This window comes from Pristis pectinata, chromosome 27 (genome assembly GCF_009764475.1).
Source record: "Pristis pectinata isolate sPriPec2 chromosome 27, sPriPec2.1.pri, whole genome shotgun sequence".
Classification (NCBI taxonomy): Eukaryota; Metazoa; Chordata; class Chondrichthyes; order Rhinopristiformes; family Pristidae; genus Pristis; species Pristis pectinata.
In genome coordinates, this window is record NC_067431.1 from 7,741,545 (window position 1) to 7,755,249 (window position 13,705).

Consider the following 13,705-nt stretch of genomic DNA (forward strand, 5'->3'; position numbering starts at 1 on the left):
ACAGTGGGAAAGGTCTACATGTACAGATGGAGCAGGGCCAGGAAGGTTAATTTCCTACTGTTGTTTACCTATTGGTGTAGGTAAACGGCCAGTGAATTACAAAGGGTCAATGGGCATGTGAGAGAGAACAACTTGCAGGGAAATACAAAGAAGGGGAATGGGTCTGATGATATTACTCATTATTTTAGATATCTGCTGGCCCTCTCTCTTTCAAATCTTGTGTCTCCATTTTGATAATATTGCTCTGTTGGGAACCAGCATGGATCTGATGGGCCAAAAGGGAATGAAGTGAGAAGGCTGCCTGAGCCCACAACTGTGTGTGTACATGTGTGAGCATGTGTGTATGCATGTGTGTGTGTACGTGCATGTGTGTGTGTGTGTGTGTGTGTGTGTGTGCGCGTGTGCGCGTGCATGTGTGTGCATGCGTGCGTGTGCTTGTGTGTGAGTGCATGTGCGTGCGTGCGTGTCTGTGTGTGAGTGAGAGAGAGGGGGCGTGTGGTGGGGGAGGTGAGGGACTGATAGACTGCATGTCTGCTGAGTTGCACCTTTGCACATGACCACCACTGTATGACCATTAGTACCCATGCACAAGAGTCTGAGTCTTCTTGCTATTGGATGAGGACATTGCTCTGTCAAGTCCATGTGGTAGCTGGTGTGCAGTGGTCATGTTTGCTAAAAGAAATCACACATAGGAAACATCCACTCCATGTACTGTGCTAAACACAGGGCTTTGCAAACATTGTTAACACTGCACACACGTCACAAAAGCCGATCTGTTCTTTTAACAAGAAGCTTCAAAAAGAACTTTTAAAGAAGAAGGATGTGTTATTGCCGACAATGACAGTGTAATTTATCAAATGTGTGGAGGAAACAACCAGAGGAACCCAACGTGATCACAGGGGGAACGTGTACACTCCACACAGACAGCACCGGAGGTCAGGATTGAACCCGGGAGATCAGAGCTCTAAGGCAGCAGCTCTACCAACAGCTTCACTGTGCTCACAGTCGTTCACAACTGTCCACAAACGGACGGCGGCTTATTGTTTTCCACTTGACTTGGAAAGCTTGCAGTGAAAACGGATAGATATGTTTATATTTGCACTGTTCGTGCAGAAGGATTAAAGGATTTTTGCTGGTTTGTGAGTCTTGAAAATTCTAAATTGCTAAAATGCAGCAGCACATGGTTCACATCTCTTGGACAAGCACAAGACAGAAGTTTGTTTATGTTTGAGGGACTGAACCCATATTTGCTATTGCAAGAAAAATGCATGACATTATTGAATGACCCTTGTACCAAACCATGGTCTGCTTCTGCTTGCAAACAAACAGACATCTTTCAGAAGTCAGTAAAGGCAATTGAGAAAAATAAGTCACTGGTGACTGAAGCTGCACTGCAAATCTGTGCTTTTCTGTTAGTGACAACAGGGAGTCTCAGTGAAAGGTTCCTCACATCAGACACAAAGATACCCCCACAACGTTTGGTTGAGGATGGGGATTCTACAAAGCAGTTGAGCATGTGTGGCATGGTGATGCATCTAGCAGAGCTGCTACCTTGCGGTGCCAGTGACCTGGGTGCAATCCCGACTTCCAGTGCTCTCTGTGTAGAGTTTGCCTGTTCTCCCTCTGACCGCATGTGTTTCCTCTGAATGCTCCAGTTTCCTCCCACATCTCAAAGACAAGTGGGTTGGGTTGGTTAATTGGTCAGTGTAAATCACACCTCGTGTGTGGGTGAGTGGTAGAATCTGGGGGGAGTTGATGAGAATGTGGGGAGAATTAAAAATGGGATTAGTGTAAATGGATGGTTGATGGTTGACATGGTGTCAGTGGACTGAAGGGCCTGTTTCTATGCTGTATAACTCTATAACTGTTTCATAAAGCAGTGAGTTTAAGAAAAACAGCCTTTGGGTACACAGAACAGCTCGAGTGAGCCTTGCTGAAGAACGTGCTGGAGTGGAATGGTTTACAAACCAACCCTGCTTCTTGCCAGACTTCACCTACCACCCCAAGTTCAATAGACAAGCATTATCTTTTTCATGACAAAAGAGGCCCTGGTTCTCATCCTCCCTTGAAACTCACTGGAGCCCCAGGTAGCCTGCTCCCTTGAAACTTACTAAGTTCACTGGAAAATGTATTGTCATTCTCAAAAAAATGTTAATTAAAAGTGTTTTCAGGTGTTAACAGGAATAATATTCAATAATCCAGAACATCTGCCAGTCTGGCATCACCAAAATCCTGGGTGTGCCGGATTAAGAGTTTTTTTCTGTACCTGGGAACTAGCATAGACCTGATGGCTGAATAACCACCTTCTGTGTCATTATAAATATAATGTATACAGTCTCATCACCTGAAAGGTCACTGCTCAGTGTATCTACAACGGAAACTATTTTGCTTTGTGTGCATAAGTTTTGACATTGACTGCGCAGCCTTCCATGACAAACTGTTGAAAGACAAACAGACCTCACAAACGATAGTTTCAAAAGAAAGAACTGCCCTGCAGACAGCTCAATAAGAGGACAGGCCTCTTGGAAGATTAATAGCTGCTTTATTGTAAATATTGCCAGATTTTTATTTTGTTAATAATATTATAATAATTAGCATGTTTTTTCAAGGTGGATGGAAGGTTTTGTGCTTCACTTTTGAGCTTTTTTCCAATCATTGCACATCACAGACATCGGGTGGGCAGTGTTTGGTATGGAGTATGCCTTCCCTGCTTTAGAAATCGGTGTCCCACATTAAGTCAATAGAAAAATGATCACCCAGCACAAATATCTCATTTGCAGAGGCAGTTCAGAGGTTGGAAGAACACTTTAACTCACAGCTGCTTAACATAGCCGACAGCCATAAACACAGCAGAAGCAACAGTAAATAGTTCTGCTGGCACGTGCAGAGACACCTTTGGGGGCTGCTACACAATCCACTACCCTGTCTTTCAGGTGAAAAGATAAACTGGCTTGGTCTATTCCTGAGGTAAATGAATCAATACGACTATTTGAAGAGAACCTTAAGCGCACAATCAGGCCAAACATTTTCTCTTTAAGCAATGCTGCCAGAAACGTCACCTGGTTATCTGACACACTACATTTTGTGGGAGCTTGCTGTGATTAAACTACAGCTGCAATAAGAACAGAAGAAAATAGGAGCAGGAGTAGGCCAGTTGGCCCATCAAGACTGTCCCACCATTCAATATGATTATGGCTGACCTGCCCCATTTCTTTTTCTATGCCAATTCCCTATATCCCTCAACTCCCTGATCTTTCAAAAACTCTTTCTTTAAATACCCCCAGTGAAGAGAATTCCAGAGATTCATCACCTTCTACAAGATAGATTTCTTACATACCTCAGTTTTGAATATAATCCCATAATCTTGTAACTTTGTCCCCTAGTTCAAGATTCTCACAGTAGTGGAAACATCTTGACGTCTATCCTGTCATACCTCCCAAAGACCTTATATGTTTCAATAAGATCACTCCTCATTCTTATAAATTCTAGTCAATTTCTTTTGGACTGCCTCCAATGCCAGTGCATCCTTTCTAAAATAAGGGGATCAGAAATGTGCACAGTATTCCTATTACAACTTGACAACAGCAACTGCACTTTAAAAATGTTTCATTAGCTCTGATGCACGTGAAAGGTACTAAATAAATGAAGTTCCTTCTTTTAAGCTGTAACCATTGCAGATATTAAAATGGTTCAGGGATCATGGGAGTAAGAGATTCCATTTGATTCTTAAACATGCTAGGTGTGATAGTGGATTGCAGATTTGATTGACAGCTCGGATTTGGATGTCTGTGAACAGAGCCAATGATTCCTTCTATTTTTTTTTCAGAGACAGTACATGGGCAGGACTCTGAATTGTGAATTTATTTGTGGCCCCAGTGAGTCAATTTTCAGAGTATATCCAACAGAGAAACTTCTTTGTCCTCAAGATTTCTGACTGCACTGTCATTGGTCTCTTAAGTTGCACCAATGAAGCTCAATATAGAACATAAGAACATAGCACAGTACAGCACAGGAACAGTCCTTTGACCCACCATGTTGTACCAAACTAATTAAACTAGTAATTAAATGCTTGACTAAACCAATCCCTTCTGCCTACACAATGTCCATATCCCTCCATTCTCCGCACATTCATCTGCCTATCTAAGAGCCTCTTAAACACCTCTATCATATCTGCCTCCACCCCCACCCCTGGCAGCACATTCCAGGCACCCACCACTCTCTGTGTAAAAAACTTACCTCGTACATCTCCTTTGAACTAAACCCCTTCCTCCTTAAATGAATGCTTTCTAGTTTTAGACATTTCAACCCTGGGAAAAAGATACTGGCTGTCTACTCTATCAATGCCTTTAGCATAATGCTATTATAATGCCATTGACCCGAGTTCAATTCCGGCTGCTGTCTGTAAGGAGTTTGTACTTTCTCCCTGCGTTTGCGTGGGTTTCCTCCAGGTGCTCCGGTTTCCTCCCACATTCCAAAGACATATGGGTTAGGAAGTTAGGGGCATGCTATTATAATTGGATCATAACCAGTGTCCCAGAGCACTCTACGCAAAAGGTGCATTTCACTGTGTGTTTCGATGTACATGTACTAATAAAGAAATCTTATCTTATCAGGATCAGCACCTCATCCTATGACTGGGTAATCTATAGCCTTTCAGACTCAATTTCAAGTTTAACTATTGGATCATAACCAGTGTTCGGTCAGGGGCTTTAGGTAATGATTCTGCTACTGCCATTTACACTTATTAGGAGTCCTCTATTTCTCTTTAGCCTTGGACCCTCATCCCTTTGTCATTTGATCTCTCATGAAGTTGTTCAACAGACTTGGTAGCACATTCTAGCCGAGGCCAACATTTAAAACCCATTATCTCGATACTGAAGAGTCCAATTGCTGCATTCCTTACATTTCAAAAGCAACCACGTTAAAAAAAGAGCTCTTAATTGGTTATACAGCACTTATTCAGATGCAAACTGTGGCCATCAATAGCAAAGCCAGCAATTATTGGCCATTTCTAATCTTGGGTTGAACTGGGAAAGTGAAAAGTGTGATTTAAATGCAAGCCTTTCCTTTTTAGATCAATTCACCTGTATTGGATTAAATGTTGTTTCTTCCTGTTTGGACCATCAACAAAGCACTCTAGGAAGGGAACGGAAATGGTGTCAAACATTTTAAATGACTGACAACTCCTGGACAACTACGTGGAAATGTTATGAATGTGTGTTTGTGGGAGTGAGTGCAGATTGTTAAATTACAGGCAAGTTTACCTATAAGTTTCCATATCCTAGTTTTAGTGCGAGGAGTATGAGGCTCTGATCAGCTAAAAGCACCTTTGACAAAGTCATCGACCTGAAACATTCACTGTTTTTCTCTCTTCACAGATGCTGCCTGACCTACTGAATAGCTCCATCATTTTCTGCTTTTATGCATTTTTTTTTGTTTCATTGGTGCATTCACTTTAAGCATGCAAAGTACAAAACAACAAAAAAGTTACACAGAAGTTTTCCCAGCAAGCAGAATTAATGAAGGAACAGTGACCTGTCCCTTCAAAGGTTGAGGCAATGTTGTGTTCTGGTGGTGTCTGGTCCTACCTGTAAATTGGTAATCTGCAGTGTCCCGTTATCCAGCATGCTGATGCGAGGGTCATTGCCCAGGATCCTCTGCCCGTCCTTTAGCCAGTGTACACTGGGAAGGGGGTTCCCGATCACATGACACTGGAGCTGTGCCGTAGATTCAACACCAAGTGTTTGGTTGGCGGGGCCCTGACGGATGATTGGTGGTATTCGATCTGAGGAAACTGAAACAGGACAGTGAAGACATACTGGAGTTTTGTAAAGATGGTGTAATTGAGGAACAGTGAATCATTTCAACTGTGCAATGCATTAACACCGAGCACTAAACTGGTTGTCTATTGTGTTACACACAGGGTTAAACTGGCCGTTGATTCTATTACACACAGGGCTAAACTGGCTGTCTATTCTATTACACACAGGGTTAAAGTGGCTGTCGATTCTATTACACACAGGGTTAAGCTGGCTATCTATTCTATTACACACAGGGTTAAATTGGCTGTCTATTCTATTAAACACAGGGTTAAACTGGCTGTCCATTGTGTTACACACAGGGTTAAACTGGCTGTCGATTCTATTACACACAGAGTTAAGCTGGTTGTCTATTCTATTACACACAGGGTTAAACTGGCTGTCTATTCTATTACACACAGGGTAAAATTGGCTGTCTATTCTGTTAAACACAGGGTTAAACTGGCTGTCCATTGTGTTACACACAGGGCTAAACTGGCTGTCTATTCTATTACACACAGGGTTAAACTGGCTGTCTATTGTGTTACACAGGGAGCTGTATGTACTGAAAATGTATCACACTGCAAGATAACATTTAAAGAACAATGTATTAGATGTGAGTGCTGATTAACAACAGCTGCAACAAGCTGAATTTATGAAGCACCCCAAGATGCTTTACAAGCGTGTTATAATCATAGATGAAAAACACAATGATGCTGGAGGAAATCAGCAAGCCAGGCCGCATCCGTGGAGAAAAGCAGGCAGTCAACGTTTCGGGGAAGAAGGATCCTGACCTGAAATATTGACTGCCTGCTTTTCTCCATGGATGCTGCCTGGCCTGCTGAGTTCCTCCAGCATCATCGTGTTTTTCATCTAGATTCCAGCATCTGCAGTCCTTTGTTTCTCTGTTATAATCATAGAACCGTGTAGTCATACAGCAAGGAACAGGTCCTCATCTCACCATGCCACCCATCAAGTACCCATCAATACTAATCCCATTTACCAGTATTTGGCATTTTGCCTTCAATGCCTTGGTGATTCAAGTACTCATTCAGATGCTGTTGGGAGAATACCTGTCTCCACCACAGCCTCAGGCAGTGTGTTCCAGATTCCAACGCACAAAATCGAAAAAAAGATCCACTCTAAACATCTTCCCTTTTACCCTAAACCTATACCATCTGGTCTTAGATACTTCTGCCATGGGGAAAAGTTTCTTACTATCATCCAGGCCCCTTATAATTTTTTAAACCTCTTTTAGTCCCCCCTCAGCCTCCCCCAGTCCAAGGAAAATAAACCCAGCTTTTCCAGCCTCTCCTTATAACCGAAACACTCCATCCCAGGCAACATCCTGGTGAATCTCCTCTGCACTCTCTCCAGTGTAATCACATCCATAATTTGACTCTGAGCCACACATTACAGCAGATGCTTAGTCACAGATGTATGCTTTAAAGAATGTTTAAAGGGGGAATGAAAGCAAGAGAGGTAGACGAGGATTGCAAGAGCTTAGATTCTTGGCAATTGACTGCACAGCAGCCAAAGGTTGAGGGAACAGGTTCAGGAACAAGTAAGACTTGGAGAAAGCCAGATTTCTTGGAGGGTTGCAGGAAGAGGGAAGGCCGAGGCTATGGAGGGAATTGGAAAGAAGGATTAGAATTTTAAAACTAAAGGGGATAGGTTCAAGATAACGAAGAGGGTTAGAGGGGATCTGAGGAAGAACGTTTTCGCCGAGAGACTGGTGCAGTCTGGAAGGCACTGCCTGAGAGGTGGTGGAGGCAGGTACTCTCCCACATTTAAGAAGCATCTGGATGAGAACTTGAATTGTCAAGGCACAGAAGGCTACAGACCAAGTGCTGGTAAATGGGATTAATTTTGATGGGAATGAGGTTGGCATGGACACCAGATATTCCTGACTCTATGACAGGCACGGTAGTGTAGCGTTAGCATAACGTTATTACAGCGCCAGTGACCCGGGTTCAATTTCTGCTGCTGTCTGTGAGGAGTTTGTACATTCTCCCCGTGACTGCGTGGGTTTCCTCCGGGTGCTCCAGTTTCCTCCCACATTCCAAAGACGTACGGGTTAGGAAGTTGTGGGCATACTATGTTGGCGCCAGAAGTGTGGCAACACTCGCGGGCTGCCCCCAGAACACTCTACGCAAAGATGCATTTCACTGTGTGTTTCGATGTACATGTGACTAATAAAGATTTCTTATGTTATGTTGATGAGCATGAATAAGGAGGGAATGGGACGGTGCAGGTTAGGATTTGGACAGTAGAATCACAAGGTTACCAAAAGGGGGCCTGGATAGGCAAGTGCAGGAATAAGAATACCTGGAGGTAACAAGTGCATGGATGAGGCCGTCAGCAGTAGATCAGCTGAGGTGAGAGTGGCCTGTGCTGATGCCATTGCTGAAATAGGCAGCCATAGTGAGGTTGGAAACTCATCTCAGGGTCAAGGTTACAAACCGTTCAGATGTTGGCCAGGGAAAGGGGTGGTCTCAGTGTGTAAGGAATGGAATTTGTGGCAGGGCACCGAACGCAATGGCTTCACTTTTCCCAATTTTTAAATGAAGAAGATTTCTGCACTCATGCTGGATGTGGGATAAACAGTGTGAGAATTCAGAGAAAGCTAAGAGTTGGAGAGAGGTGACAGTGAGCCGGAACTCAGTGTCAACAAGGTGCACAAGGAACTGCTGCTGCACATTCAGGGATGGCAGGCAGATAAGAAAGAGAGGGAGGTCAAAGGTAGATCCTGGGGAGAACACTGGAGGGGGGTTATAGTGCAGGCACGGGGGGGGGAGGATCCTTGCTGTAGATCCTCTGGTTTACTCTGGATGGAGGGGAGATATGGGGTCATCAGCAATGCCAAAGGCTGCAACAAGTTGGGAAAGATGAGGAAGGCAAAGCTTTATGGCACTTAGAAGAATTATTGGCTTTGGTAAAAGGCACTGTGGTGCTGTGGCTAGACTTGGAGAGATTCAAATCAGGAAAAGGTGGGATAAGTTTGGGGGTTGGTGGTGGTGGTGGGGGGGTTGACATATTAAAGGACTGGAGAGGAAGGGGAGGTTGTAGAAGAGGCAGTGGCTTATAAGGACAGAGAGGACGAAGACTCATATTCAGGACTAGGGAGTCGTAGACCCATCGTGTCCACACCAACCATCAAGCACCCTTTACAGTAATCCCATTTTTTCCCTTGCATCCCCATCAACTGCGCCCTCCCCCACCTCTGATTCTCCTCCCACCTTCCTGCACCAGGGGTAACTTATAGCAGTCATTTCACCTACTAACCCGCACGTCTTTGGCACATGGGGGAAACCAGTGCCCCCAGGAGAAACCCATTCAGTCACAGGGAGGATGTGCAAACTCCCCACAAACAACACCTGAGGTCAGGTTCCTGGAGCTGTGAGGCAGCAGTGCTATTGGCTGTATGATGATGGTATGCTTGAAGGAGAGGGGACACGACCTGAGGTGAGGAAATGATGGGAGGGAGGATGGTTGGTCTCGTTGTCAAGATAAATGGAGTGCAACCAGGCAGCCATTCTAGTGTTCTACATTATGCAGACAAGCAGTACTGAGTGAGTGCTGGGTATCATAGCAGCCACAGAACTAAGTGAACCGTATTTAAATTTAAATTAAATTTTATTTACGGCGTGGTAACAGGCCCTTCCGGCCCAACGAGTCCGCACCGCCCATTTTAAACCCAAATTAACCTACCCGTACGTCTTTGCAAGGTGGGAGGAAACCGGAGCACCGGGAGAACGTACAAACTCTTTACAGACAGCGACGGGAATCGAACCCCGATCGCTGGCGCTGTAATAGCATCGCGCTAACCGCTACGCTGCCGTGCCGCCACACACACACACACGACAAAGAGAAGGTTGTTCAACAAACTGACTCTGTGGCCAGCAGATTCAACTTGTCAGCCCAAGGCAACTGTAAAGCGACAGGACTGAGTCTGATGAGACTGAGGGGAACCGGACTGACTGCTCCCAGCTTTGCTCCCTCCTCAGATCAACGTTTCACCATCAGCTGAAGGAACAGAGAGCCAGACTGGTTTATTTCTCTGTCCCTTCGCATGGTGAGAGTACTGAGACTTGCTCCCTTCCACACAACACACCAGTCTGACCCTCATATAATAACTAAAAAGTCAATTAGTGGTGAACATTAATTGATTGACCCGATAATATGTGACTTGTTTCCACAGGGAGTCAAGGTATCAGTAAGTGGCTCCAATTAGACCAACATCAATTGTATTTAAATTTTAAGCAGAGCCATTTTTAATGAGACGCTAATTTTACAAGCAGTCTTCAGGGTTCATACATGTGTTTTAATTCAAGCACACCTTCATAATGTTTTATGCCAAATGAATCAAGGTCTTCATTCCAGTTTTAATTAAAGTGCTACCATACGAGGCTTCAGAATAAGTAATTTTAAGATTTAATTGAAGGCTCCATTTGTTCCTTAGTATATTCTTGTTATTAAATTATTTTAACTGAGATCCTTGATGGCTCTTTCACTACAGTAGGCTTTGGTGGTGCTGAACAATTATTTCTGATTCACTGGATGGATTTGGGATCGCTATGGTACACCTTTGGGACTGGCGAGGTTGAAATGTCAGCTGTGTTCCTGACTCTTCCAGTGAACGCTGCTGGGAGTGTGGATACTTAATGAGGATAGGATGGGGCTTAGCTGTGATGCTGCTACAGTTGAATAGTGTGGCAGTGTTTTTTAGTGAGAGGGCTGACTTGGAGTCATAGAGTTCATACAGGCTTTTTGGTGCACCAAGTCCATGCTAACCATCAAGCACCCATTTATATTGATCCAATACTAATCCCATTTTATTCTCCCCACATTCCCATCAACTTCCCCCAAACTCTACCATTCACCTGTACACACAAGGGGCAATTTACACTGGACAATTAACCTACCAACTCACATATCTTTGGATGTTGGAGGGAACTGAAGCACTCAGTGGGGGGGGGGGGGGGGGTGGCACGGAGGGGACCCACAGGATTACAGGGAGAATGTGTAAACTCTACACAGACAGCACTGAAGGTTAGGATTACACCTGACTCATTGGAGCTGTGAGGTAGCAGCTCTACCAGCTGTGCCACTGAGCCATAACTAACTAACTTTGTAAATGAGCACTTGTACCATTGCCATTTTACTCCAGTGAAATGGGAGAAGTGGAGAAACACATCTGAGTTATGGAGAGAGGTTGAGTAGGTTGGGACCTTTTTCACTGGAGCATAGGAGAATGAGGGGTGACCTTACAGAGGTGTATACAATTATGAGGGGTACAGATAGGTTGAATGCACACAGTTTTTTTCTCAGGGTTGGGGAATCAAGAACTAAAGGAAATAGATTTAAGATGAGAAGGGAGAGATAGGAACCTGAGGGACAACTTTTTCACCCAGAGGCTGGTCAGTATATGGAATGAGCTGCCAGAGGAAGTGATTGAAGCAGGTACATTAACAAGATTTAAAGGGTACTCGGACAGGTACATGGATAGGAAAGGTTTGGAGGGATATGGGCCAAATGCGGGTAAATGGGACTAGTATAGATGAGAACCTTGGTCAGCATGGACCAGAAGGGCCGAAGAGCTTGTTTTCATGCTGTATGACTCTCTAAAAAACATTCTTTTCCCAGAAATTGGACTTTGAGGCATTTTCAGTGCACTAGATGGGTGCCGAGTTTAGCACTGATACCAAGTCTGAAATCACAAAAAATCAGGACCACAGATGAAGGGTTTCTGTGAAGTAGCTCACAGAAACCCTGACTTTCACAGAGGATGCCAGCACCCAGTTTTTCCTGTAAAAGTTTCACGGAAGGATTCTTCTAACATAAAATGGCATTGCAGTGGAGATACTTTAAAATCACGCATCACTATTATCGGTGTGATGTGAGCTTTAATGTGCGTTAATTATGTAAGTCTTAGGTTGCGACTTTACCATCCAATTCCTGTCATTGGATAAACTGTATCATGTGCTGTGATGATGTCATCCGGTGTGGGAAATATGATGTGGAAGTGAAACCCCCATTAAGGTAAAGTGCAATAAGAAGTGCCTGTTCCAATTACCTGAGGGACGGGATTACCATCCAAAATGGATGCAGAATCGGTGAATTGGTTTTTGTTCACAATTTACTTTCAAAATAGGTGCAAATGGGTTCAATTACTCAGTACCTTTCTTTTATTTCATTCCTACCCTGACACAGAAGCAGAAACATTGTCCCATCGGCCACGAGTTAATGAGTGGATATGTGTGTGGGTGTCACTGCTTCTTTGGGGAGTGGCGGTCAGTTTAAAAATTTAAGATGTGGGGCCTGGGTTACAGCACAATCCTTTTACCTGGCACTGCCTGGCTTGCGATCCAGATCATGGTGCTGAGGACTTCACATGCAAGAGCAATGACTTTGGTGCAGGCTTGTCCCCACTGGGTGAGGCCCAGGGTTTGACACCTCGACCCTAACCTGACTAAACTTACCAACACGTTCTTGGGTCAAAACTGTCGCACTGTTCCTGAAGTGCCAGGGCCAGCAGTGACAGGGCAATGGCAGATTTAACTTCACACACTAACTTTGGCAAATTATTTCCTTTTTATAAATCCAGAGAAGCTTATACAGCCAGTTCTTATGTTTCTCACCAACCTACCTACCTTCATATTCCACGTTCCCTTTCCTTAACAGTGCCTTGATCCTCCTGTGCTGAATTGTGAAATTCTCCCAGCCTTCATTTTTATTGTGTTTTATTGGGGCAACATAATTAGCCTTTTCATTTGATCTAATACTATCCTTAATTTTTCTGGATAGCTGTGGTGGTATTGCCCTAAAGGAATACATATTATTTGTAAATCGTATTAAGGTCCTAAAAAAAAACAATCAGTTCTTACTTGCTTACTCTCATACATTCCAATACAATTTTCCGATCTACCATTGCTAAATCATGCTTCATATCTTTGTAGCCTGTGTTATTATGACTGAAGTAAATCACTTTCATTTTTTCTATAAGATTCAATCACATTATGATCACTACTCCCTAAAGACCCTTTAACTACCATATCATCAATTAAACCTTTCTCGTTACACAACACCAAGGTCTAACACAGCACGTTCCCTTGACACTGATCTGGAAACCCACTCAATAAATTCATCCCCTCACTATTACTGCTAATTTAGTTTTCTCGGTCTATATGTAGATTAAAGTCCCCCCGATTATTGTATTTCCCTCACATACACAACTCTAATTCCCTAATATATACTCAGTCCACATTACACCATTATTTGGGGGCTTACAGACAGCTCCCATCAAAATTTTCTCCCCTTGCTGTTTCTCAGCTCCATCCAAACTAATTCTACCTGATCTTGTGAGCTAATATCCTTGCTCTCCACTGCCTTTATCCCACTCTTGAACATCACAACAACCCTGCTACCTTTACCATTTTGCCTATGTCTTCTAGAAGGTAAGCTTCTGGAATATCTAACTCGCAGTGTTGGTCACCTTGTAACCATGGCTCTGTTGTGGCCATTCAATTTCAGCTATTTATTTCTACTTGTGGAATAAATTCACCAATCTTACTGCAAGTGCTGTTTGTGTTCAAAGAAGGAAACCTTCAATATTGTCTTTTAGCCATTTTTCCCGGTTCTGAAATAATAGGAAGTACTACTTGTGTGCACTATTGCTTCGTGATAGACCGTGGTTATCACTAATTCATTTTGCTACTCTGCACGAACACTTTGTCTTTTTTCTTTAACCATGAGCCCTCTTTCTCTGCTAACTCTGGGTTCTATGCTAGCACACTAGCCTGCTGAATGTCTTACGCTGCAACAATGACCAAGGTTCGAAAGTACTTTGGAACACCTGAGGTCCTGAGCCTATGAAATGTTAGCACAGTGTGTAGAGCCACTGCCTC

The 13,705-nt window shown here is 43.7% G+C and overlaps 1 protein-coding gene across 1 annotated transcript in view; it reads right to left on the reverse strand.

Moving 5' to 3' along the window:
* Nucleotides 1–13,705, reverse strand: part of robo3 (roundabout, axon guidance receptor, homolog 3 (Drosophila)) — a 483,277-nt gene that overhangs the window by 92,401 nt on the left and 377,171 nt on the right. The window contains 1 exon segment of the mRNA XM_052039748.1: nucleotides 5,589–5,794. Coding sequence (XP_051895708.1) covers nucleotides 5,589–5,794 — 206 coding nt within the window.